At 46.0% G+C, this 27,995-nt stretch overlaps 1 protein-coding gene across 2 annotated transcripts; it reads right to left on the bottom strand.

Annotated features, from left to right (window-relative positions):
• On the bottom strand, window positions 1–27,841 carry faap100 (FA core complex associated protein 100). Of its 2 annotated transcripts, XM_080209204.1 has the most exons (9): window positions 27,683–27,841; window positions 25,799–25,917; window positions 17,850–18,832; window positions 16,502–16,658; window positions 14,725–15,515; window positions 9,049–9,191; window positions 8,232–8,348; window positions 5,331–5,417; window positions 1–1,402 (listed from the first exon to the last, which is right to left on the bottom strand). In XM_080209204.1, the coding sequence occupies exons 1-9, from the start codon at window positions 27,839–27,841 to the stop codon at window positions 1,271–1,273; spliced, it is 2,688 nt and encodes an 895-aa protein (XP_080065330.1). In that variant the 3' UTR covers window positions 1–1,270. The 2 variants fall into 2 exon arrangements, with proteins under 2 accessions (XP_080065330.1, XP_080065332.1); XM_080209206.1 differs by lacking the exon at window positions 8,232–8,348.
• Window positions 27,842–27,995: the final 154 nt, after the last annotated feature.

Raw genomic sequence — 27,995 nt, 5'->3', positions numbered from 1 at the left:
TTTTATTTCAACATTTTCAATTTTACAATCTTTTCAAATTGCATTTCTGTATCACTCCTGTCTGGTAAAACCAGTTTCTCATTTGAACCATCGCATGCCTGTGACCACATTGCCAGGCTCTGTGGAACACTGGATTCCTTTTAAACAATGAGTCTTATGCAAATTGTACTTAGACTGCAAAATATTGTTGAAAAATATCGGCCCACAGACCACAATTCTTCCGTGACCATCACTGCCGTTCCCCATAGAACTCTGTCACGTCACTGAAATGTTTCAAAGTGTTTTCCACATTGAGGTAATTTTGGAGTGCAGTGACTCCATTTCTGCAGACCAGCCCAGATATTTGCATTCCCCAAGGTGTTTGAGCACTTGGCACAAGGTTGTCTTCTTGTCCCAGTGTCGGGAGATCATGGGTTCAAGGCCCAACGCGGGATCAGGGCCACATGATCCAGCCCGCCAGCTGGATGGAGAACTGCACAGAGGTAACGTCTTCCACGTAGGTAAAGAAATCAAAGCTCCATTTTCCTGTCTACGTAGACATACAAGATCCTGCGGCACTGTTTGCAGAGGAGGCTTCTTCCCTGACATTCTGGCCAATATGTGTCCCTCAAACAACACCAACTAAACTGGTCAATGGGAATCATTTATCTCACCGTTTGTGGCACCTTGCTGTGCACAAATTGCCAAGTTTCACAGAAAGTGCTATTCTGCCCATTGAGGGTGCACCGACCACAATCCCACCCAGGCCCTATCCCTGTAACCCCACACATTTACCTTGCTAAAGCCCTTGACACTAGGTTAATTTAGCAAGGCCAATCAACCTAACCTGCACACCCTTGGAGTGTGGGAGGAAACCAGAGCAGCTGGAGGGAATCCACACAGACACGGGGAGAAAGTGCAAACTCCACACAGACAGTGGCCCAAGTCAGGATTGAACCCGGGTCCCTGGCACTGTGAGGCAGCAGTGCTAACCACTGTGCCACCATGCCACCCCATTTGTTTGCTGACAAAATAACAGCAAGTACACTTCAGAAGTAATTCACTGTCTGTGAAGTTCTTTGAGATTTCCTGAGAATGAGAGAGGAGCTACATAAGCACAAGTTATTTCCTCATGGCAAAACGAGAGATACCAGAAAATCAATGATAGTAATTTAAAGACAGTAATTTAAAACTGGCACAACACATAAAAAGCTCCTCTCCTTAGATGTAAACTGTGGAAAGCAAGTTCGGCGTCATCTGGAGATGGTGGCACTTTGGATAATTCTATTTGTTACACAATAACTAGATCAGTGCTCCTCAGCTGTCCATAAAGTTGTAGAAGTTTGTCCGCAGTGTTATTCAGATCCATTTCCGCCCCAATGCACAACCGGTCACGCAGTGACTGCACCTCTTTAAGAAGGGCCTAAAGTAAAGGAAGATCCAAATGAAGAAATTATCATCTCACCCAGGAGATTTCCTGTACTTTCAGTAAAACAAACTGGATTCACACCCAAAATTTGAAAAATCAACCTAGTTGTACAATGGAAGCAAAATGCTGAATCACTCAACTGAGTCCTGGGATGTGGGTGGATTGGCTATTCTCAATGGCCCTTAGTGTCCAAAGAGGTGTAGGTTAGATGGATTGGCCATGGTAAGCGCTTTACAGGGATAGCGCTTGTGTAAGATAATTCTGTCATGGAGTCAGTGCAGACTCTATGGGCCGAATGGTATGTTCTGCACTGTAGGGGTTTTATGATTGAGAAGATTGAGAGTTGATCTTATTGAAACGTACAAGATCCTAAGGGTTTGACAGGGTGGATCCTGAAAGGATGTTTCTTCCTCTACTAGGAGAGACTAGAACAAGAGGGCACAGTTTAAAAACAAGGAGTTCTCTCATTTAAGACAGAGATGAGGGGAAATGTTTTCTCTCAGAGGCTCATATCCCTGTGGATCTCTCTTCCCCAGAGATCAATGAAAGCGGGGTCACTGAATCTATTTAAGGCTGAGTTGGACAAATTGTTGATTGAAAGAGTATTGGGCTTGGATAGTAAAGCAGAACTGAGGCCACAATTGGCTCAGCTATGACTTTACGAAATGGCAGAACAGGCCAAATGGCCTATTTTTGCTCCCAATTTGTACGTTGGTGAGTATGTGTATTGTGATGCTGGAAATCTGAGATGAAAGAAAAAGCGCTGGAACTACTCAGCAATTCTGGCAGCATCTGTGGAGAAAGGAACAAAGTTTAGACTTCCAGCTGAATGTCTTCTGAAGAAGAGGCATGTTTCATTTAAAACATAGGCCAGAATTCTCCAGCCCTCCCAGCCGATGTGAACAGAGATTTTAACGGCTCGCCAACCCCGGGATGGCGGGGGAAGAGGAGAGGGGCTGTAAAATTTTGGCCATGAACTGTTTCTGTCTCTGCAGATCCAGCCAGACTTGCTGCCTATTTCCAAAATTTTCTGTTTTGGACCTAAATGTACAGCTGGGTGACGGACCTCAGACAGGTAAAAGTGGAATTGAACTTGGCTATAAGTAAAACAAATCTTATAATTGGCTGATTTAGGAATTCTAAACTTAACTACATTTTTGCTGGGATGGGAATTCCATTCCCAATGATTTTGGTTACTGGGAGGCAGATCGAATTCCACAATTGGAATTTTGGCAGATCAGGCAATTTCATGCCTGGAATTTTAAAAAAACGTAGCATGTATTTATTCTTGGAATGCAAGCAATCGCCATCTTCAGTTGCCCTGAGAGCACTAATAGTCTTCACCTCAGTGTGGGACTGGAGTCACAGTCCAGCTAGGTTACTGCATTCTTTTGAATGCAAAATAGCGAGCTTTTCGCATTCCCTATTACTGCCAGCAGAGGACTCTAGCAGGCCAGGTAAATTCTCCATCAAGAGTCATTGCTGCAACAGACATTTATTTTTAAAGTTGACATTGAATATTCAGGTAGGTTTTCTTTGTTAAATAATATGCAGGATTGAAGTTACTTGATACGGAGGTATACATGTATAAAGCTGGAATTCTTTTACAAATTAAAACAATTGAATCAAACAACACTTCAAGACAATGTACGTTCTGCATGTGGTTAACTGGTCACAAAGAGATCAAGAGCAATAATGACATTGGGAGCGATTCTCCCAGTCTGCCGCAGTGCTCTTGCAGCACAACAGACCAGGAGACATCAGCAGAGGCCGTTTCACACGCTCCCAGCTGGGTGCCCAAGCCTCCAAAGCGTCTCTGTGGCAAGGTTTTTTAAGTGTCATCAACTCCACACTAGAAATCAGAGCTGATTTCAATATTTAAATTTGTATTTGTATCCCATTAGCAGGACCAGGACTGAAGTCTCCGGGCCTGAGTGTCTCCCCTCTGCCAGGAATGGTTCGCTCCAGCGGGGTTTTTGACCGCTGCCCAATAACGGGGAACAGGCTGTCAACCTCGCTGGAGTGGAGAGAGGCCATTGAGGCCCCCTGTCAGGTTGCGGGTAAGGGGAGTGCCAAGGGAGCAGGGCCTATTGTGGGCGGGTCTATAGAGTGTGATCAGTGCAGATGGCGGTTCTGTGGCCATTCTTCAAAAGATTTGTGGGCAGAGGGAGGGAGGACAGCAATCAGGGTTTGTCATCCGGATGGAGAGGGAAGTGGGGAGGGGGTTCAGGACTGCTGGTGAGGAGGGAGGAGGGGGGAGGGGAGGGGGGAGGGGGAGGGGAGGAGCGGGATCAGGACTGCTGGGGGTGGTGTCTGAAGATTGGGGCTCACCCACAGAGGTTCGGGAGACCAGCAATCGGGGGGCCGGTCAGAGAGGTAATGATGGGGAATTGCGGGGCTGGCCAGTGATCGGGAGGCTGGTAGTGCGGGGCCACTGCGCACGCGCTGATCTCAGTGCTGACAGATTGGCGCATGTGCAGCGGCGCACTCAGCGCTATGCTGCCGGCCTCTCCGGATTTTTACAGTGAATCCCGCTAATCCACTCTGCAATGCTCAGAACGTGGCAGATTTATTTTGAAAATCCTGCTTAAAAAAAAACGCAGCAGGAATTACTCCCATTTTCATGCAAATTGGCACTTTGAATTTTTTTGGGAGAATCCCAGCCAGTGTACTATACTATATACTAAATACCAAACACTAACGTGGACAATTTGATACTGAGAGTGCGAGTATACTACTTTCCTATCAGTGATAGTAACCCTTCAGTGATTGGCTAGTTGCTTCACTATGTGAACATCACAACCAAGCTCAATCCTGCTCACATCTGAAATGCCACACATGCAGTTTCCAAAAGGAGTCATTTGATGGGAAACTGAACCTGGCTGTGTGTTTCCCCTTCTTAATACAGGGAAACTGACTGAATTGTAATGGCTCTGCCTGTATTTGAACAAACATCCTATGTGCACCAGCAGTCAAACCTGAGACCCTGCTCACATTGCTGCTCCCTGTTCTTTCAACAAATCTGACTGCAGTCCATCAGCAACCGTCTCACTCACCCAAGATATTACCGAGAAAGAGAGAGACTAATTCAACCAGGGAACAGCTCATTCATCCTAGTAAACCTTGACACGGGCATGTTAATGATACAGCATAGACCAGAATGAACAAATGGTAAGTAACTGGACCCAGGGCTATTCTGTAAATCATTTCTACCTGTGGCAACAGAAAACACATTGATCAAACACACATCAGATTAATTTTCACCTCCCCACCCAGGTGTTCCACATGTGAATACTCAACTTCACTTCAGACAGGCTACCAATCGGCACGGTGGCAAGCACTGCGGCCTCACAGCACCAGGGACCCGGGTTCGATTCCCGGCTTGGGTCACTGTATGTGCACAGTCATGAAGTTCTCCCCGTGCCTGCATAGGTTTCCTCTGAGTGCTCTGGTTTCCTCCCGCAGTCCAAAGATGCGTGGGTTAGGTGGATAGGCCATGCTAAATTTCCCCTTAGCGTCAATTAGGGTAAATGCATGGGGTTACGGGGATAGGGCCTGGGCGGGATTGTTGTCAGTCCAAACTTGATGGGCCGAATGGCCTCCTTCTGCACTGTAGGGTTTCTATGCAGGTAAAATCACAATCCAGCTACTGCCCTTGAAGCTGTGACCTTCCTTTTCAATGGAGCAATGCTTTGCGTTGTCACATTTGCTACATTTCAGGGACTATCTGAGTGAGGGGACTGATCCAGTAGAGTTCGGAGGGGGGGGTGGGGGAGGGGGCAGAGGCAGAATACACATTAATCTTGGGTTTTGAGTTTTTCAATTACATGACCACAAGCACTGTCTGCCTTCCCAACATCTGTCCGGCACCTTAACCCCAAGACTCTGCAGTATTCCCAAGTTTGCTTCACACGCCGCTTACCTCTGCACGGTGTACCAGCTGTCTGAGACACTGTACTCGAAGGGTAGGCAGTGAGTCACCACTGGGAGAACTCTGCTCCAAAAGCATCTGTTCAAAGTAAAATTAACACACATACAATTAATCAATTTGAGAGGAACAGTAAAATGACAGGTCTACAATGAGGCCCTTAAATGTGTATTTTAATGAGAACTGCGTACAATGTCTGTCCCTCTCATTTCATTATTTTTACAGAGTGACTGTTTGAATGAGAAATATCAATGATTACTCCACAAAGAATTAATTTATCTTGTAAAAGATTAATGATTTGGACATGTCGGTGCTTTGAGCTGTATTGTTCTGTGTTACGGAAACGTTGTGCTGTTAGTCCCTGCGTCCTGTTTCACCCTCTGTCCTTCCTTCTTCAGATCCCCCAACAGAAAACCAATTCTCAACTAAATAGATAGAATAAAAGCAAATTACTGCGGATGCTGGAATCTGAAACCAAAAAGGAAAGGGGCCCTTTGACAAAGGTCATCTGGACTCGAAATGTCAGCTCTTTCCTCTCCTTATAGATGCTGCTAGACCTGTTGAGATTTCCCAGTGTTTTCCCTTTTGATAAGTAGATAGAATCCCTGCAGTATAAAAGGAGGCCATTCGGCCCACTGAATCTGTACCAGCCACAATCCCACCCAGGCCCTATTCTCGTAACCCTTGTTTATCCTGCTAATTCCCCCTGACACTAGGGTCAGTTTAGCATGGCCAATCAACCTAACCTGCACATCTTTGGACTGCCCCAGTGAGTGGCAGAGCGGGTGGTGAGACAATGCTCCTTCCTCCGATATTTCCACCTTTCCTACGCAGAAGTAGCTGTGCTTTATTTGTCTCCATTACCTTTTTCCCTTCCCCCAATCGCCCACCACCTCCCCTCCAACCTCAACCTCTCCCCCTCCTCGCCCACAGTGGAGTTAATCAACAGGCCGGGTCAGGGTCAGGCTCCGCACCACTGAAGAGAACCTACTTTGTAATTTCCCACTAATGCTACGCATCAGCATCCCTCTACCTTCCATTCCAGAGCTGTAATATCAAGCTTTGCGAGTTAAGGGAATCAAATGATGGCGATCAACCTTGACTCCTCTTTACAAGTCTTTGTGTAACAGGCCAAATGATTCTTTCCTTGACCAGACCCGGAGCAATGGGAATTAAAGTCGAAAGGTTTCGATCTAATGTAAGGCCATTGATTCAAGCACCTATCCTCCTGCCTGTCAAAAGAGACATGTAGCACAATCCCTAAGTGAAAGGGAAATGCTCTGTTTATTCTTGCCAGCATGAAGTTCCTTAACAGTTTAAAGTTTATTTATTAGCGTAACAAGTAGACTTACATTAACACTTCAATGAAGTTACTGTGAAAATCCCCAAGTCACCACACTCTGGCGCCTGAATGGGTCCACTGAGGGAGAATTTAGCATGGCCAATGCACCTAACCAGCATGTCTTTCAGACTGTGGGAGGAAACTGGAGCACCTGGAGGAAACCCACGCAGACACAGGGAGAATGTGCAAACTCCGCACAGACAGTGACCCAAGCCGGGAATTGAACCCGGTTACGTGGCGCTGTGACGCAGCAGTGCTAAGCACTGTGCCACCGTGCCGCCCTGTTCACCCTTCTCAGATTTTGTCCCCAGTGAAGTCTTTCCATTGGGTAACATGACTCCAGAACAATTTGGATCCCATTACACTCTCCTACAGATCTCACTGGTGAGGACACAGCAACAACTTAACTCAAGGATCGCCGTCCGAGAGAAAAATTGACTTTATTCAAAACCATCAAACAAAATTCTGTCCAATTACAGCAGAAAGTAAGTGGAGCATTTTGAATTGCAAGGGGCTCCCCTCGAACATTTCTTTGTCTGGGTGACATGGTGACACAGTGCTTCTGTAATAATAATGACCCTAGGATGGCACAGTGGTTAGCGCTGCGCCAGGGACCTGGGTTCAATTCCAGCCTTGGGTGACTGTCTGTGTGGAGCTTGCACATTCTCCCTGTGTCTGCATGGGTTTCCCCCAGGTTCACCAGTTTCTTCCTACAGTCCAAAGATGTGCAGGTTAGATGGATTGGTCATGCTAAATTGCCCCTTAGTGTTCCAAGAGGTGTAGGTTAGGGAGATTAGTGGAGTGAATATGAGGGGTTACAGGGATAAGGCCTGGGTGGAATGCACTGTCAGAGAATCTGTGCTGACTCAATGGGCCAAATGGCCTCCTTCTGCACTGTAGCGATTCCACAATTTCACTTTCCTTTCAATGACTGAGTAACACTGCAGACTGAGATCAGATGAAAATGAAGCAATTTTTGAACCAAGCACCCAGATCAAAACTAAACTGGCTTTAGCAGCTCCATTTAACAGGACTGCTGACCAGTGGAAACAAGGAGAAAATAAATAACGTTCAAAGTGAATCTTACCATTGCTTCCCAATCAATGGAAAAAAATACTGGACTAAGAGCTGGCACCGATACAGTGGGCCAAATGGCCTCCTTTCACGCTATGGAATTCTATGAAATAACAACAGCCTGCCAGTTCAGAGCTCAGTCAATGTTTCACTTCCACACACAAAGTGAAACAGGTAACCCACAGCACAGTTCCTCCCACACTCCAAAGATGTGCAGGTTAGGTGGATTGGCCATGCTAAATTGCCCCTTAGTGTTCCAAGATGTATAGGTCAGGAGGATTAGTGGGGTAAATATGTGGGTTACAGGGATAGGGCCTGGGTGGGATGCACTGCAGGAGTTAGGTGTAGACTTTATGGGCCGAGTGGCCTTCTTCTGCACCGTAGAGTCTAGCTGAATGTACGGACTACAAAAAGGTTGCATAATGCACAGCAGCAAAAGCGGGGATAACTCTGCGCTGGGCAGATAGCTGACATCCTACCTGGATACGCCTTGCAATTGCCTGATGCAAGAAACAAAATGTAGTCAGCGAGGAACACTCCATCATAATTTCCACTGCACTGAGTGCTGCATCAACAGAGAAATCATTAACAGCAACCTGTAAGGAAAGGAGTAAAAGAACATTGGAGTGGCACTTGGTTTGATCACACCATCCAAATATCGCTGATGAGAGGGCTATAACTCAGTGGCAATTAAATAACGCCACAGAGATTGAAGTGAATAAGCAAACACTACACATTCTGTACATCAAGAGCAATGTTTCAATTGCGCTCTACAGAAATTAATTCAAAAATTGTGAGCTCCCCCCTTGTATCATAGAAACCCTTCAGTGCAGAAGGAGGCCAGTTGGGCCATCAAGTCTGCACCAAAAACAATCCCACCCAGGCCCTATCCCCAAAATCTCATACATTTACTCTGCTAATCCCTCTAACATACACATCCCCGGACACTAAGGGGAAATTTAGCATAGCCAATCAACCTAACCTGCACATCACTGTACTGTGGGAGGAAACCACAGCACCTGGAGGAAAACCCACGTAGACACAGGGAGAATGTGCAAACTTCACACAGAGAGTGACCCAATCCAGGAATCGAACCCAGGTCCCTGGAGCTGTGAGGCAACAGTGCTAACCACTGTGCCAATGTGCCGCCCATCAAATGTTCATAAGAAATAAGAACAGGAGTAGGCCATCGCTGCTGCTCCCTCCTGCCTCTGAGTTTATAATAATCAGCAGAACATTTAAAGCCGGCAGTAACTGACCGACAATTTCCAACAAGGCCGAGTATTCGCCACTCACCTGCTTTGAGAGTAAGGTGACATTGCTGCCATCCGGTGTGGTACAATGCACAATCGGCACAGGCTTCACCCTCAGGGCCGTTACCTCAGGATTGCCAGACAGCAACCACAGCAGGACATCAGATCCATTCTCCACGGCATTTCCTGAGGGGGGGATGGGGGGAGGAAACACATTGACTCGTTGGAAAAGCTCAGAAAGGGCCATTGCAAAGTCAGCCGTGTCAGAAAATGTTCATGCCATTAATCGTGAGGAATAGAAATCATAGAGAACTTCCAGGACAGAAGGACAGCATTCAGCCTTATCTCAATTTCCAGCTCTTGGTCCAGACCCTCGCAGGTTACTGCACTTCAAATGCAAATACAAGTACCTTTTAAACAGTATGAGGTTTTCTGTTTCTGCCTTCCCTTCATTCAGCATATTCTAAATCCCTACAGCCCTCTGGGTTCAAAACCTTCCCTTCAAATCACAGCAAGACCTGTCAACTCTTCCCTTAAATTTGTATTCCTTATTATGGACCCCTCAATCGCGGGGAATAGCTCTGGAGGCTAAGGAAATTCAGAATGTCTGCTATGACTCTCATCAATTTTTACAGAGACATCACAGAAAGCATCCTTTCCTGATGTATCACAGCTTGGGACGGCTCCTACTCTGACCAATACCGAGAGAAACGACAAAGGGTTGTGAACGTAGCCCAGTCCATCATTCAAACCAGCCTCCCACCCACTGACACTGTCTACACTTCTCGCTGCCCCAGAAAAGCAGCCAGCATTATCAAGGACCACGGACATGCTCTTTTCCACCTTCTTCCGTCAGGAAAAAGATACAAAATTCTGAGGTCATGCAACAACTTACTGAATATCAGCTCCTTCCCTGCTGTCAGCAGACTTTTGAATGAACCTACCTTATATTAAGTTGATCCTTCTCTACACCCTAGCTGTGACTGTAACACTACATGCTGCACCCGCTCCTTTCCTTCTTCCCTCTGTACTCAATGAACAGTATGCTTTGTATATTGTGCAAGAACTAGCACTTTTCACTGTATACCAATACATGTCTTTCAAATCCTCAATCTAGACCCTTCAGAATTTAATGTACTTACATTTGTTTTCCCCTCAGTCTCCTCTGTTGCAGAGTAAATAATCCTAGCTGATCCAATCTTTCCATGTAACTAATATTTTCCAGTCCACGCCAAACCACAACTACAAAAAAATCATCAGATTCAAATAAGGAAACTATATTCTGAGTAATGGACCAAATTGTGGTTTAGCATCTGTCTCTCCCATTTTAAATTGGTAACTGCAGTAATATCAATCCCAGATCACACACACAAGTAGAAAGTAATATTGCAGCACTGCAGTACACAAATCCTGCTAGCAGATTCCTGCGGCACCTTCAGAGTTAAAGTTTATTTACTAGTGGCACAAATAGGCCTACATTAGCATTGCAGTGAAGTTACTGTGAAAATCCCCTGGTTGCCACAGCCCAGCACCCGTTCAGGTATACTGAGGGAGAATTCAGCATGACCAATGCACCTAACCAACACGTTTTTCAGACTGAGAGAGGAAACTGGAGCACCCGGAGGAAACCCACACAAGACACAGGGAGAATGTGCAGACTCCGCACAGACAGTGACCCAAGGCCGGAACTGGACCTGGGTCCCTGGCGCTGTGAGGCAGCTGTGCTAACCACTGTATGACTGAGTAAACAGCAGCTTCAGCAATGTGACAATAAATTTCTAAGCTTCAGCCTTGAGTAGAGCCACTGGCAGAAACTGGACTGTCAGACTGGGAAGCACTACAGTCTCTGCCTATCTACCAATGAAAATCAGGATCAGCTAAAAGCCCATTTCATTCCACACTACTGATCATTTCTCGGTCCCACTTGCTCGAGTCTGTGCATTTTCAAGTTGAGGCGTGTGCACAGTAAGAGAGTCACGCCCTGATACTGTGTAACACTGCTCACACAACACAAACAGAAAATGCTGCTCTGACAGCATCTGTGGAGAGAGGATAGAGCCAACATTTCCAGTCTGGATGACCCTTTGTCACAGCTGACTGCTCATCTCCCCAAATCAACATTATCTCAACATCATTGTATGTGTGTGTGTTGTTGGGGGAGGGGGGGTGTGTGTGTGTGTGTGTGCTGAGCAGGGCAGGGCAGGGAGATACCATCGCACACAAAGTGGGAAGAACTTAGTCGGTTTTAATATACATAAATTAACTGTTGCTTGATTCTCATAAACTACCTCTTCTGAACCACATAACCCTTTCCTGAACCTAGGCCGTAAGTAGTATTGCAAGGAGCAGCAAGCACTTTAAGTGGACACTGTCTTCCTATACATGTTAGGCAGGGCAAAGTTAGATACTTCCCTTGCATACCTGCTGTATAATCTTGGTGATTGTCACGCTTTATGCACCACGGGTCCTGCTCACCTTTGTCAAGTTACTCAAAGACGACCATTTTCCAGCAGTGTTTTGTTTTTATTCAGTTGTGAGACATGGGCATCACTTTGCCACTGGAGGGCAGTTGAGAGTCAACCACGTTGCTGTGGCTCTGGAGTCACATGTAGGCCAGACCAGGTTAAGGACAGCAGATTTCCTTCCCTAAAGGACATTAGTGAACTAGGTGGGTTTTTCTGACAATTGACAATAGGTTTCATGGTCATCAGCAGATTCTTAATGCCAGATATTTTTATGGAATTCAAATTCCACCATCTGCTGTAGCAGGATTTTGGGAGTCCCCAAAATGTTAGTTGAGTTTCTGGATTAATGGTTTAACAATACCACCACCAGGTCATCTCCTCCCCAAGATATCTATTAAAACTAATAAATCATTGAGACTGGGGTCCAGGAGAAGCAAATGCGCCCTCAGCTAACAAACCACCCAGGGTAATAAGCCCTGCCTCTGTCCTCAGCCTGCTGCAGTGAAGCTTATTGCAAGTTGGAGAATCACCTCAGCTTCCGATTAAACAGAGATCAACAACTTCAGGCTGTCAGCCCCGTTCTCTATTTTGTATCCCACACCCACTGAGTGTTTCCAGCATTTTCGGTCTTTATTTCAGAGCTCCAGCACATGCAGTGTTTTGCTTTTGTTGTCAATCCCTCCCTAAGGTTTAGTGAACCCCCACCCCAGGCTAATTCAACTCACTCCAGGCTCGTGTAACTAACCCTAGGCTAATTTAACATCTTAGTATCATTAAAGTAAGCGGGGAGAATAGTTAAGCCACTTCATTTCTTATGGGAAACTAAGTACTTCACTCCAGTTGCGTACCACTCAAAATGCTTGTTTTGGGCCATTAACACTGTGCAATTGTCTTGGAGTCTCTGGGAATTAAAGATTAATCTCTTGGATGAAGCTGTGAATAACCCAGGGGAAAAATTGTGGATTTTTTCCTCCCCTCCCACCCCAACTTTCTTTAAACGCAAGTTTTATTAAATATTGGAAGATGGAAAACATGCTGTTTGACTGCTAACAGAGGGAGGTCAAGTGATAAAACCTCCAGGAGTACATCCAACTAGAGTTGGCAACCATACATGCTCTCCAGGCGCAACTAGAGTTGGAAGAGTCAAAATCTTTGATTATCCTGCTGCCTGTTTTTCCACTTTCAATGGACCATTATACTTTACCGAAATCCTAATGACAAAACAGCCCCTCAAAGCAAAAACCCCATTGACAGTAACATCAACTGCAACATCTGGTAAAGACTGCAGTTCGTCAAAATGCTCATGGGCTTTTCTATGCTTCAGCCCAGAGAAAATTCCAGAACATTCCATGCAGTGAACTGCCAGAAGGGCCACATAGCAGCTCCAAGGAGCTCGCAAGTCATTTAGTATTTCATGACCAGAGCACAAATAGAACGCAGAAAAGATTCACTAGGATGCTACTGGGACTTGCATTATAAGAGGCAGCTAGACTGGGACTTTTTTCCTGGAGTGTAGAAGGCTTAGGCGTGATCTTTTCGAGGTCCATAAAATAATGAGGGACATAGATAAGGCCGACATCTTCTCTCAAAGGTAGGGGAGTCGCAAACTAGAGGTTTTAAGGTGAGAGGGAAGAGATACAAAAGGGTCCAGAAAGGCAACTTTTTCACTCAGAGGATGGTGAGTGTCTGGAACGAGCTGCCAAAGGCAGTAGTAGAGGCGGGTACAATTTTGTCTTTTAAAAAGCTTTTAGACGGTTACAGGGTAAGATAGGTATAGAGGGATATGGGCCAAATGTGGGCAAGTGGGACTAGCTTAATGGTTAAAAACTGGGCAGCATGGACATGTTGGGCCAGTTTCCATGCTGTAAACCTCTATGATTCTAACCTCTCTGACTGCAGACGGCAATGAGCTGCTCTGGTACACCATCCACAGCAGCACCAAAGCACTGTACAGTCCATCAATCTCCTCTGTACCTCCAATAGACTCTGACTGAGATACCGGTTCATGTCTGAGCTGTAGAAAACACTGATTGATCTTAGCGATGGGGATGTTGTCCTTAGCAATCCCTGCTATAAATGTACACATACATTCAAAGAATTGAATAACCTGCCGAACAATGATGGACAAGAAGACAATGCCTGAAAGTTGGACCAACCTTGCTGTCTCAAACAGGAGAAAAATATGATGGATATGATAACCCCCAGGACTTGCATGGAGACATCACTGATTGGCCTGTCTGTAGAACTCATTGAATATCAGCTCCCTCGGGATTGGTAATTAACTCACCAGGCAGAGCTCGTATACCGAGCTCTGTATAAAGCAGGCCCCTGAGTGGGTCCATTGTTATATTGCCTGGTTGGGACCAGTGTGTGATCACAAGCTTGTGGTTATGTACTTCTTTATTTTGTGCAATAAAGCATTGATCTTTTACAGCTAACTCCTGGAGTTATCAGAATGGAGAAAAGAGCAAACCAGTGAAGTGGCAGAGGAAGATAGATTTTGACTTTGTGCCAGGATGAAATTGGCAGCCATTTTACCTCTCTACCTATTTCTATTTCCAGTGAACTCTGGAGAGGTGTACTATGTTAGGGTGGCACAGTGGTTAGCACTGTGCCACCTTCAGAGCACCAGGGACCCAGGTTCAATTCTCAGCCTGAGTGAGTGATTGTGTGGAGTTTGCACATTCTCCCCATGTCTGCGTGGGTTTCCTCCGGGTGCTCCGGTTTCCTCCCACAGTCCAAAAATGTGTGGATTGGGTTGATTGGCCATGCTAAATTGCCCCTTCATATTAGGGGAATGTCAGGGAGATTAGTAAGGTAAATATGTGGGGTTACAGGGATAGAGCTTGGATGGGATTGTTGTCGGTGCAGGCTTAATGGACCGAATGGCCTCCTTCTGCACTGTAGGTATTCTGTGATTCTAATGTGCTGTCAATTCACACATCTCGTGCTCTCCTACAGTCAAAATCCACCTCAAAAAACCTCACAATGTTTTCAGTGGTAATTCCCACAAAGCAAACCATTCAGAGCTGGGTCCTCGAAGGGAGGGCCAAGTGGTGGTCAGCTGGGAAATTCTGTGTGGCAGTCATCCCTCTGTGTTATCTGGTAAGAAGCTCTGGAGAGACAGTGACGGAGGGCTTGGCGTAGGTCAGCCGCGTTGCCTCTCAGCGGGTGAGCGATCCAGAAATCAAACCTCAGATTTACACATTTACAGCACACAGATCACCATTAATAAATAATTAAAATCTCCGCACCTGTACCCAAATCCTTCACAGCAACCTTCACCAGGTCAACAGACAACTTGATGGAAGCTGAGAAAGGTCCTTTGGCCGCACTTCCACCACCTGGAGTACTGAAAGACCCTTTTAACTTTTCACCAGTAACTGACCGTAGAAATATCTCCAATGGGTCTGATGTGCTCGCTTTGCGACTGCTATTCAGAGCTGAAGCCATTTCAGTTGCTCCCTGAATGTGCAAGCAATCTAACAAGTCAATAATGTGTGTGTTTAGAAACAGGCAAATTCCAGCAGTTTCTGAAAGACCAGGAGACAGTAAGGGACTATGAGGGAAAGGCTGTTCACAGGCAATCCCCGTCAAAACACTGTTCAAACTATAGTAAAGGGAGCAGTGAACTGACACAGGCAACGGTATAAAACTACCACTCTCAGAGTGCAGAGGGACGGTGACCTCCATCGTCTTTCCAGGTGCAAGGTCACTGATGGGAAAGCTGTAGGTAAAGGCGGTGCTGTCCGAGGCCTCAGTCAAAGCGGGCGTCTGGACAACGAGTTTCACGCAAAGAGACCACCTGCCTTCCAGTGGCCAATCGCTGAGGTTCTCCAGAACGCAGGAAACAACTAGCGAATCCCGCAGCAGCAAACAGTTCCACTTCGCAGTGACACGGCAGCCGATTGGTTGGTTGGAGGGCACCGTTCCTTTCTCCTGGCTTTCCTGATAGGACAACAGCGCGCAGCATATGTTGAAGTCCTGGTTCAGCTCTTTCAAAGCCTTGTCTTTCCGCTCCATGACGCCCCTCAAGGATGAGATTCTGAGGATCAAAACAACAGTCACGGTGAATTCTGTGTCCTGATTGTCTCTCCTCCTCTCCTACAGATGCTGATTTACGCTGGGAAAAGTGTCCCACGGGTGGCGGCCACCCTAGAGTCATAAAGTCTTTATAGTGCAGAAGCGGCTAATTGGCCCATCGAGTCTGCACCGACTCTCCGACAGGGTATCTTATCTCGGCCCTCTCCCCTGCCCTATCCCTGTAACCACACATTTACCTTCGCTAATCCCCCTGATCTATACAACGTGGGACACTAAGTGATCAATTTAGCACGACCAATCCAACTAACCAGCACATCTTTTGGACTGTGGGAGGAAACCAGAGCACCTGGAGGAAACCCACATGGACACGGGGAGAATGTGCAAACTCCACACAGACAGTGACCCAAAGCAGGAACTGAACCCGGGTCCCTGGAGCTGTGAAGCAGCAGTGCTAAGCATTGTGCCACCGTGGCACCCTTCCTGTGTATAATCCAAGAACATAGAACATTACAGCGCAGTACAGGCCCTTCGGCCCTCGATGTTGCGCCGACCTGTGAAACCAATCTAAAGCCCATCTAACCTACACCATTCCAGTATCATCCATATGTTTATCCAACGACCATTTAAACACCCTTAATGTTGGCGAGTCCATTACTGTTGCAGGCAGGGCATTCCACGCCCTTACTACTCTCTGAGTAAAGAACCTACCTCTGATATCTGTCCTATATCTATCACCCCTCAATTTAAAGCCATTCGTCATACGCGAGCTTGGACAGTGATGGGTAGCAGGCTATCCGAATGGGGTCACAGCAGAACCCAGTTTGATCGGTTATCACTGTTCACACTTTCAAATCAGGAGCAGCAACTTCACCTTAATCCAGGGACACTGTCACCAACTGCAAGACCCTCACTGCTGTGAAAGAATGGTCTACCCATCTGAGTACTAAACCAGACGGTGGCAATATAACTTAAGCACTGTCCTCCTACCTGTCGGAGACATTGCCAATCCCAGAGAGAAGATCCTTAATGCGTTGTCCTGCACTGGCCGCCTTCAGGTTCATGCTGTGGGCTGCAGTCGAACTGTGGGGCAAGGTACACACCATCACCTTGCCTTTCTCAGTCAGTGCTGCCAACTCAACATCACCTGGTTAAAAACACAAGGTGTGAACAAAGGGAAGCCTCACATCGTCCGTTCCAGCTCACCTACATCCCGGTTTCTGATCCCAATAGCCAGCCCGGCAGCCAGCAGGATTTTAGAGCTCGCTCGATCCTGCCACCTGAGTCAGGATTCAGAAGCAGAACGTTCAAACGGAAAGAAAATGAAGGGGCCTTAGCCAAGTCTCCCCTCTCCTCATAAAACACACCAAAGAGTTTGCGGTCGGAGTGTTAATGCAATCATGTGACACCTAACAAAAAATATTTGCTCTCCCTAGAGATGCAATATTCTACAGCGGTTAAATTAGAACAATACCTAGCAACCTCACACAACAGATTCCAGACATTACCCTCCCCCAGAATCACTGGCAGCTCCTGTGGTGAGGGAGTTACACAGCAAGGAATACTCACCGATCATCAGTTAGAAATCTGCCAGCACTTACATTAAAGGAGTGCAGTGGGCCTTTACAACTCTGTGATCGTGGTTAACGGAATCAATCCCTCTCCCCACAGCAGGATGGACAAATTTAAATGCCAGTGTCAAAGAACAGGGTGAACCATTTACAACGTAAACTTTCGGACATCCCGCCCCCGTCCCTTTATTTTCAGTCTGCGCACTCAGCACAGGACAAACAGAATCCTTTTGCGGGCACCAGGATAGGGATTCTGAGGGGGGAATGTAGATTAGCATCTGTTCTGACCCTGGATACTAAAGCAGCAGGAGCCAAGATGGGAAAATTTTAGTACAAAAGATTTTGAGGAATTCTCAAAGGTTTCCTTTAATAGTGATTTAACAGTGTACCACCTGTTACTCTGTTTTGTTCAGGTTCCACGCTCCAAACAGGTTCCCTCAACCTTCCACTCCTTAAGTCAGATAGGTGAGAGTGTGTGTGTGTGAGTGAGAGAGAGAGTGTATGTATATATGTGTCTCTGTGTGTGTGTGTGTGTGTGTGAGTGTGTGTGAGTGTGTGTGTGTGTATGACTGTGTGAGTGCATAAGTCATGCGAGGGGAGGGTGGGGTGGAATACAATGAAATCAGGAATTAAAGAAAGAACATGCTGGAAATGCTCAGCAAGTCAGTCTGCGTCTGTGGAGATAGAGAGACAACGCAAACGTTTCAGGCTGATAACCTTTACCTGACAGCAGAGACCCGGCTAAGGATGCAGAGACAGATTATTACCTTTAGTTGTCAGTGAAGGCTTGGAAACAGCTACAACCCCACAGATATTCAGACTAATGGGCGTAAGGATGGAGGGCAGAACACCATCCGACTGGCCGCTCCTCTCACCAGCTGCCGTCCCTGCCGCTCCAAATGATGTATCCCTTTGTACAAGCTCAACACTGAACAAATCCCAGCGAGTGCTGTAGTAAAGCCTGCCAGCGCGGCAACAGGCACTGACAACGGGCCCTCGAAGATGATACTGAGTGAAATTGGGAAGCCACATCTCCATCTGAAGACTGGCTTTGATGATCACCACTTTGCCGCCTTTCCCGATCACCACAATAGCATCAGGAACTGGCGGTTTGTCTGTTGATGACTGGTGTTCCTGATCACCGCTCCCCCTTTCTTTAACCGTCACCAGTCCAACAAAAACCACTGGCTGTTCGAGGTGGTACAACACTGTTAGTCGTGGTGCCTGACCTTTGGCCTCCGCTCTGGCGTGTTTCAGGGGCATGAAGCAGACCTGCCCATCTGGCAGGCCGCAAAGGATGATGGGTGAATTCAGCATGTTGGCATCAACACTAAAGAGGAGACTGAAAAGAGACGTTTCCAAACAGAGGTAATCATCACCCCTTGCCTCGGTATCCTTCACAGTCTGAGGGTAAATGCAACATAACACTGGCGGGTGATGCGATGGGGGAGATTGCTCGCAGCGGGTTAAATCGGGACGCAAAGCAAAATCTATCTCTTCAATTCTTCTGCACAGCTGAACCTCAGCGCTTGCAGGCGGGAGCCTGAGGAAGAACATCTTCCATTTGTGGTCCCCGCTAGCCACTGTCACGACAATGTCATCCAACACCACGAAGGAGCAGATTGCGGAGTCCTTGATAATGCAGCTTTCAACGCCGATCACACAGACGCGAGGCTTGCGACGCCTACCGTGACTTTCCGATTGGGAATCATCGAGGAACGATTCCTGAGCTCCTGTCTCTTCGACAAGGCTGGAAAAAGAAGGGGGTGGTTCAGAAAATAAACTGCATAATTATTGTGTACGGCACTTAAATGGAAAAAATCAGCCCACAAAATCTTTGACACATTGTGATAGTTTAAAACCTTGCCGAGTGTCAGTATCTCTCCATTTTTCAGGGGGCTTTCCAGTTCAAGTTGCCGGATAACAACTCTAGATAACGGAGCAATCAGTGGGAAGAAGTCCAGATGTTGATGCAGAATACACTGCGTAAACACAACAAACCCAGAGAGGGAAGCGGACTCCATTATATCATTCCACAATCCCGGAAGGTTATAGAAATGGAAGCTGAGGCCTTGGCAACCATGATAAAAGCAAAACACTGCAGATGCTGGAATCTGAAACAAAGACAGAAAATGCTGGAAAATCTCAGCAGGTCTGACAGCATTTGTGGAGAGAGAGAATAGAGTCAACATTTCAAGTCTGACTCAAACCATTGGATCTATTCTCTCTCGAGGTGGAGATGCCGGCGTTGGACTGGGGTAAACACAATAAGAAGTCTGACACAACCAGGTTTAAGTCCAATCGATTTATTTGATAGTAAACTTGTAGATCGTAAGCTTGTGAGTTTACTATCAAATAAATCGGTTGGACTTAAACCTGGTGTTGTCAGACTTCTTACTCTATTCTCTCTCCACAGATGCTGACAAGCCTGCTGAGCTTTGCTTGGTAACTATGGTTGGTCCAGGATACATTTCTCCCATTTCTGTTTTAAATACAGGCCCAATGTTTTTCTACCTCTTCTGATTGTAACAAAAAATCTGGCATGTCATGACAGAGCCCGGCAAATTTTTACAATTAATCTTGTAGTTTGGTTTATTCACCAGTTCCTTAACTTTGATAAAGTGCCACTGAAACAGTCACATGTCTTTACCTAGTGCCTTTTAACATAGAATAAACGAAGTGTCCCCAGGCACTTTACAGAGGCGCGAGGTACCAAAATGGATGCTAAGCCAAAGGAGATATTAGCCAGCACGACCCCCAAAGCAGAGTCAAAGTGGGGAGATCTTAAAAGGAGAGATAGAGAGACATGGGCCTAAAAGAGAATTCCAGAGTCTGGGGCCTGGGTGATGCTGAGGAACAGGAAGGAGGGGCTGCACAAGAGGCCAGGGTCAGAGGAACTTGTGGTTCAAAGGAGCAGCAGAAGCAGCTGAATGTATGATCTCAACTGTACTGGACAACAAAGCAACCAGCATAAATAAGGACCCCACGCATTCTGGACATTCTCTCTACCACCTTCATCCGTTAGGAAAAAGATACAAACATCTGAGGTCATGTGGCAACTGATTCAAGAACAGCTTCTTCCCTGCTGCCATCAGACTTTTGAATGGATCTACCTCATAATAAGCTGATCTTTCTCTGCACCCTGCCTACGACTGTAACACTACATTCTGCATTCTCTTGTTTCCTTCTCTATGTACGGTATGCTTTGTCTGGATGGTGCCAATTCTTTTCACTGTATACTAATACATGTGACAATAATAAATCAAATCAACAAATATTTTATAAGGTCAGGTGAGCAGGGTGAGGATCTCAAAGAAGGAGATACCAAGGAGTGAGAAATCAAGGTGTGACTTGCTGAAAAGGATCACCCAATCATGGTTTGAATGGGGTAAGTGGTAGAAAGTTAGCCAAGGCAGTCTGAGAGAAAGAGGCAAGCCACAATCGAAGAGTGAGAAATCAAGGGTGGCGTGGTGGCGCTGTGGTGAGCACTGTTCCTCACAGCTCTAGGGACCTGGGTTTGATTCTCAGCTTGGATCTGTGTGGAGTTTGCATATTCTCCTCATGTCTGCATGAGTTTCCTCCGGGTGCTCCGGTTTCCTCCCACAGTCCAAAGATCTGCAGCGTAGGTGCACTGGCCATGCTAAATTGTCCCTTAGTGCCTCGGGATGTTAGGTTAGAGGGGTTAGCCGGGTAAATATGTGAGGTTATGGGGATAGGGTCTGGGTGGGATTTTGTTAGTGCAAGCTCAATGGGCCGAGTGGCCTTCTGCTTGGTAGGGTTTCTACGATGTCAAAGAAAATTTGTCAGTGCCATTGTCCATAACTGAAAGATAGCAGGGGGCCTTATTAATGAGCCAATCAACATTTTGGAGGAAATGTGGAGAGAGATGATGAATGATCCGTTGGCAGCGCTCAGAGGTGGTGATGGGAGGGCTGAACAGGTTGGGAAGACTGGGAGACTTCGGAGATTACACTGGGCAAGGAGGTCAGCAAGAGGGAAGGATGTGACAACTGGGATTGATATTGGACAATGAAGGATTCCTCAAGGCATCCTTTGCAGAGAGGCTGGAAGGAACACTGGGTTTGAGCCTGTATCAGCAGCATGCAAGTAGAAAACCAGAGGATGGGGTGGGACACAGATTAGCAGAGGCAAAATATCCAGGGGGAGAAATGAAAGACCAGCAGGTAACAAGAGTGGACTGAATAAAATGGGCCAGAGTAGATCAAGAAGAATCATACAGTGCAGAAGAGACCCTTCGGCCCGAGTCTGCATCGACACGCGAGAAAGACCTGAAGTCTCACCTAATCCCATCCACAGCACTTGGCCCATAGTCTTGAATGTTATGACATACCAAGTGCTCATCCAGGTACTTTTTAAAGGATGTGAGGCAACCCACCTCTACACCCTCCCAGGCAGCACATTCCAGACCATCACCACCCTCTGGGTAAAAAAGATTTTCCTCACATCCCCCTTAAACCTCCTGCCCCTCACCTTGAACCTATGTCCCCCCGTGACTGACCCTTCAACTGAGGGGAACAGCTGCTCCCTATCCACTCCGTCCATGCCCCTCATAATCTCGTACACCTTGATCAGGTCGTCGTCTTCCATTGCTCCAATGAAAACAACCCAAGCCTACCCAGCCTCTCTTTATAATTTAAATGTTCCATTCCAGATAGCCTCCTGGTGAAGATGAGCTTGGATCCAGAGCAGCAGCTAAAGCGCACAGGAATTTGAGTGATATGGGCCAAAACAATGAGAAAGTCTGAGTGGCTTGCGTTAATTATGAGATGCTTACATTTCCCACGAACGGTCATGAATAGCAAAGCAAAGATCTGCCCTCAGGTTGTGACTCTGCCCAAAGTCCACTCCCACCCGGAAACAGGTCCACCTTTAGCACCAGCAACAAGTGGAAAGTGGCCGAGGATGGTGGTTGCAAATTGAGTGGTTGGCATTTTGTTTCCTCCCCATTGCCCATCACGTTTCAGACAGATCCAGTTCCTTTGTCAGCTCGAGAGGAACCGCACTCAGTCCCCTCCCCCACCGTGTTTCTTTACTCTCACAAGGTGATTGAGCAGATACTTAGAAACATAGACCCTAGGGAAAGTCTGGGTATTAAATGGCAGTCTAGACCAGGATTCCTGTTTGAAGGCAGCTGTCACGCAACAGCTATCAAGCTGCAGCTGTTAAATATTTTATGGTCCCGGTTTTATTAAGAGCAGAAAATATTCTTCCAACGTGAAGCAGAACGGTGCAGCTACATGATTACTTTTAAAGCTAAATGTCATTTCAGTTTTTGGCTCTCTCTGCAGTTCATATCTCAATCTTATTCCATTCATTAGCTTCACAAAGACAGTTGGTGCCATTTTTACTCAAGTGAATGTCCAATAACAATGACAAAAAACATTCAGAAACATTACTTTTCCATATTTTCACCTGTCTTTACCAATTTTTTTTCTACACATTGATGCCTTAAAAATGGTCATTTTTGTTTCCTTTCTCACACACTTCCCAAATTCACAGAAGTTGAGAAACAATAAACTGGGTTGGTCTGGCAGCTAATGCCAAATTAGAATCCTATTGTGCAGAAAGAGACCATTCAGCCCATCAGGTCTGCACCGTCCACAGTTCCACCCACGCCCTATCTCCATAATTCCATGCATTTATCCTAACTTGTTCCCCTGACACTAAGAGGCAATTTAGCATGGCCAATCCATGTAACCTGCACATCTTTGGACTGTGGAAGGGAATCAGAGCACCCAGAGGAAACCCACACAGACACAGAGAGAATGTGCAAACTCCATGTGCAAATTCATCTGCCTATTCCTAGCATCCTGTTGTGGTGTAATGACCAACGTTGCTTAACCAATTTTAGTTCCTGTCTCACCTGCTTTGATATTTTAGTTTTATTCACAATCCACATAGAAATTTTCTCCTAAATTTCATTACTGACAAAACAAAACAGTGGCTAGCACTGCTGCCTCACAGCGCCAGGGAACCAGGTTCAATTCCCAGCTTGGGTCACTGTCTGTGTGGAGTCTGCACATTCTCCCCATGTCTGCATGGGTTTCTTCCAGGTGCGCTGGTTTCCTCCCACAGTCCGAAAGGTTTGCTGGTCATGTGCATTGACCATGCTAAATTCTCCCTCAGTGTACCTGAACAGGTGCTGAAGTGTGGCGACTGGGGGATTTTTCACAGTAACTTCAAGCCCACTTGTGACACTAATAAATAAACTTCAAACTTAAAAAAAAACTTTTGTCAACAAAACACCCATTTTCACGGATGAAAATCCTGCTGCATAAAAACTGAGCGCATACAGATTTACTCTATAGGTGTTTGTCATAGCACTCGGAACGACATCTACTGTTACACATCAAGCACCCCAACAGTACCCAGCAAACTAATAACTTTTGTCTCAGGCCTGACTGGTTTGATAGCCTGTGGCTTGGATAGATTGCGTTTCCTGAGAATGTCTCAATAACAGGATTACTTCCCCAATAGCTCATTGCTTGAATGGAGGCACTTGAGTCCAACATGCAGGTTCATTGAAGAAACTATAAAGTAATTGCAGAATGAGAGTGGATTCAATCTCAAGGGGTGAGGGTGTCGTTTCGCAGCACAAGCAAGGTGCAGATATTTCAAAATGAATATACACAAGGCGATTCGGTCCATCGGGTCTGATAGCCCCTTTGGGAAACAATCACATATCACTGCAATATTTTCTACTCCAAGTATTTTGTCCAATTTCCCTTTGAAAGCTGTTGTTGAATCCATTTCCACCACCTCATCCGACACTGTGTTCCAAATTCTATGATGTGGAGATGCCAGCATCGGACTGGGGCAAAACACAGGAAGAAGTCTCACAACATCAGGTTAAAATCCAACAGGTTTATTTAGTAGCACAAGCCACTAGCTTTCAGAGAGCTGCCCCTTCATCAGGTGAAAGTGAGTGGCTTGTGCTATCAAATAAACCTGTTGGGCTTTAACCTGATATTGTGAGACTTCTGTCCAAATTGTAACCACTCATTTCATAAAAAGGGGTTTCCTCATGACTTGATTTGATTTATTATTGGCACGTGTATTGCGATACATTGAAAAGTATCATTTCTTGTGCACTACACAGCCAAAACATACTGTTCATAGAGAACATAGGGGAGAAGGGAAGGAGAGAGTGCAGAATATAGTGTTACAGACACAGCTAGGGTGTGGAGAAAGATCAGCTTAATATGCGGTCGGTCCATTCAAAGGTCTGATGGCAGCTGGGAAGAAGCCGTTCTTGGACCCAGACTCCTCAACCAATAATTTCCGCCAATCGACCCCACCCTTACCCTGAATGATTGGAAAGCTTCAATCAAATCACCCCTAAGAAGCAAAATACTGCAGATACTGGAATCTGAAACAAAAACAGAAACTGCTGGAAAATCTCAGCAGGTCTGACAGCAAAGGGTCATCCAGACTTGAAATGTTGGGTCTAAGGGTCATCCAGGCTCAAAACATTGGCTCTGTTCTCTCTCCACAGATGCTGTCATTCCTGCTGAGATTTTCCAGCATTTTCTGTCTTTGAATCGAATCATCTTCTCACTGTCTAAATTCCAGGGAGTACAACCCTGGTCCTCAGAACTAAACCTTGGAGTCCACGTTATTATTCTGCTAAATCTATGCTGCACTGTCCCCGTGCTTTCTAAGGGGTGGTGTCCAGAATTTCTCACAGTTGGCATGATCTAATCCGGACTTCGTATAGCTGAAACATGATTTCTACCTTCCTTGCTCCTTGCTCCTCGAGATAAAAAGGCCAGCACATGTATTTTCACAATACGCTGAGCAGAGTTCAATTATATTTTTTCACCCAACACTATAAGTTCTAAATGTTATCACAGCAAAACTAGGAAACAGTTAACCATGAGAAAACACACTGTAAATTAGACATAGCTTAACATAGAATAAGGTGCTAACAAACACCAGCACAGTGAACATTGCTATTGCAGATTGTGGCTGTACTGCAGACCATTAATCAGTATTATAATATACCAAAACTATAGTTTTTCAGCTTGGTTATATTAGCTAGGCTGTCATAATGACTAACAGTCTCTAACAACTGAACCTTTAATGAAAAAAAACCCCAGCCTATGAAATCATATGATTTGGGAAATTATTTGATTGGCTGATACTAAAGAATAGGGGAGTTTGCGTGCATGTTTATTTTACAGTTTACTCCAGAATCGTGAAAATCCTAACTTACCATGACAATGCAAAAGACACTGAACGAAGTAGCATTTTTTGAGTTACTCTCAAATATGTGCCCAAGATGGCGCCAGACGATGGCAATTTCTTGCAAGTTGTACCCAGCATACCCTCTAATTCTATCTTTTACTCTTGTTCTACGCTTTTAAAACTCCACTCTAACTCTTTTAAACTCTATAACAATGCTTTAGTTCAATCTCTTACAGATTTGGTACATATTAAGATGATCTTTCTCTGCACCCTAGCTACGAATGTAACATTGCATTCTGCACTCCCCTTCTCCATGTGCAATATGCTTTGTCTGTATAACGCACAAGAAACAATACTTTTCACTCTACACATGCGACAATAATAAATCAAATCAAATCAAAAATAATAATTGAGGTCTGCCTCATTCAGGTCAAGTGTTTGGCAATATATTATACATGCACATTTGCTACTATTTAAACAGCATAGTATTACATAGATTGCATCTTACCTACACTTCTGGTTTAACGGTATGCTGTAAATTCCACTGCCGGCACACAGCACGAACAATCGCTCACTCTTCCTGTCCACTTCCACTTGCCACACAGAACTAGGTAACCGGTACACAATCTAGTAAGACAAATGAAATATTTTTCAATCTGTCCAAATCTCTCTCCTCATCTCTTCCAACTGCTGTGGGGACAGTTCTTTTGGGACTAACACCCCTCCACCATCCCACCCAAGAAAGTACTTAAATTCATATTACACATTTCGCAATCTCAGTACTTTTTGAAATTTAAGCGGCTGGAAAACCCCACAAACAGCAATGTGATGAATGACCAGATAGTCTGTGATGTTGGTTGAAACATAAACATTTTCCAGGAGAACCCCTCCACCCTCGCTGTCCTTTCTCGAAGTAGTAAAAGGGATCTTTTACTTTTACCCGAATGGATAGATTCGAATTCAGTTTAATCTCTGATCTGAAAGACGGCACCTCCGACAGTGCAGCACTCACTCAGTAATGCACTGAAGTGTCAACCTGGATATATATGTCCGGATTCTTGGACTGGGACTTCAACATATGGCCGTCTGATTCGGAGGTGAGAGTGCTACCCATTGAATCACAAGGGACTTAACTCTTCATCCATGAAACCTAGACAGAGTCAGTGAAACACGCGGCCATTGAGGGTATCGCAGCTAATTCCAAATCTGTTCTCACTTGATGGCTGGGATTTTACATTCCCCCTCTCAGCAGATCTTTCTGTACCGAATGCAGTGAGCTATTATAGGGTTACAATGAGACAATGGAGATGGGTCTGGGTGGAATGCTCTTTTGGAGAGTTAGTGCATATTTGATGGGCTGAATGGCCTCATTCTGCACTGCAGGAATTCCAAGGCTTAATTAGTATCAGCATGAGAAGACCTTCCATAAGCCCTGGACTTAAGTCGGGGGTGGATGCAGGAAGCTGACAAGAGATCACCAAACTCACCATAGGAGGGCACAAGATTCCACCCATCCTCTTGGTGTATCTATCCTGTCAACTAGCTGGTCTCCTGTGATGTGAAGATACCAGCTTTGCACTGGGCTGGACACAGTAATAAGTCTCACAACACTAGGCTAAAGTCCAACCGGTTTATTTGGAATCACGAGCTTTCGGAGCTCTGCTCCTTCATCAGGTGAGTGATTTTGAGGAAAGAGCAGCACTCCAAAAGCTCGTGATACCAAATAAACCTGTTGGATTTTAACTTGGTGTTGTGAGACTTCTTACCGTGACCTCCTGTGGGGGATTAATTGCACAAGGATCAACACCTTGACAGAAGCTATACTGAGTAGGAAAGATCTATAAACTGTGCTAAGTGGATACAGTTGGACTGTATCTGTAAAAAGATACAGGCAACAGACACAATGCAGCAGCACAGCCACCCACTGACGTCACATAGGAGCTGATAATTGACAGTCCTGATGTCACAAAGGGGGCTGATGATTGACAGGTGAACCCCTGACATCACAAAGGGGCTGATGATTGACTGGTGAACCCCTGACATCACAAAGGGGGCCTGATGATTGACAGGTGAACCCCTGACTTCACAAAGGGGGCCTGATGATTGACAGGTGAACCCCTGACTTCACAAAGGGGGCCTGGTGATGGACAGGTGAGCCCCTGACAAAGGGGCTGATGATTGACAGGGGGCACAACATCACAGACTAACAGATGAGCCCCTGACGTCACAAAGGGGGCTGATGATTGACAGCCCTGACATCATGGTGGCTGATGATTGACAGGTGAATCCCTGACAAAGGGGCTGCTGATTGACAGGTAAGCCCCTGAAAGGGCCTAATGATTGACAGGTGAGCTCCTGACAAAGGGGCTGATGACTGACAGCTCTCACTTGCCTCCAACAAGCCGCTGTCCCTCTGATAAACGGAGACGAACTCGGAGCCGCTCCACACGCAGAGGCGGTCTGTAGCGGCCAGAAGCTGCAGCCCTCCCCGGGCCGGCCCCGCTTTAATCTGGTCCAGGTACCGCACTGCCTTGCAGCCGGATCCCGCCATCCCCCAAATGGCGCGCCAAAAGCACCTCCAAAAGCCCTGCGCTGCGCCAATGAGCTGGAGATCCGCCCTACGGCTCGCCGCAGAGGACAAAATAATGCAACAGAAATCAGAATAAAAAATGCAAAGTGTTGAACTGACTGGGTTGCACCATTCA

Source organism: Carcharhinus amblyrhynchos, chromosome 21 (genome assembly GCF_965287045.1).
Source record: "Carcharhinus amblyrhynchos chromosome 21, sCarAmb.v2.hapA, whole genome shotgun sequence".
Lineage (NCBI taxonomy): Eukaryota > Metazoa > Chordata > Chondrichthyes > Carcharhiniformes > Carcharhinidae > Carcharhinus > Carcharhinus amblyrhynchos.
The sequence above is the reverse complement of the archived record's forward strand: the minus strand, read 5'-3'. Positions and strand labels throughout refer to the sequence as shown.

Excerpts from the sequence above, each read along its gene's own strand:
- faap100 (XM_080209204.1), bottom strand. The coding sequence starts at position 27,841 with ATGGCGGGATCCGGCTGCAAGGCAGTGCGGTACCTGGACCAGATTAAA. Across the intron at positions 25,918-27,682 it reads GGGACAGCGGCTTGTTGGAG|ATTGTGTACCGGTTACCTAG; the intron begins GCAAGTGAGAGC and ends TTGTCTTACTAG. Across the intron at positions 18,833-25,798 it reads CCGTTAAACCAGAAGTGTAG|CCTTGTCGAAGAGACAGGAG; the intron begins GTAAGATGCAAT and ends TTCTTTTTCCAG.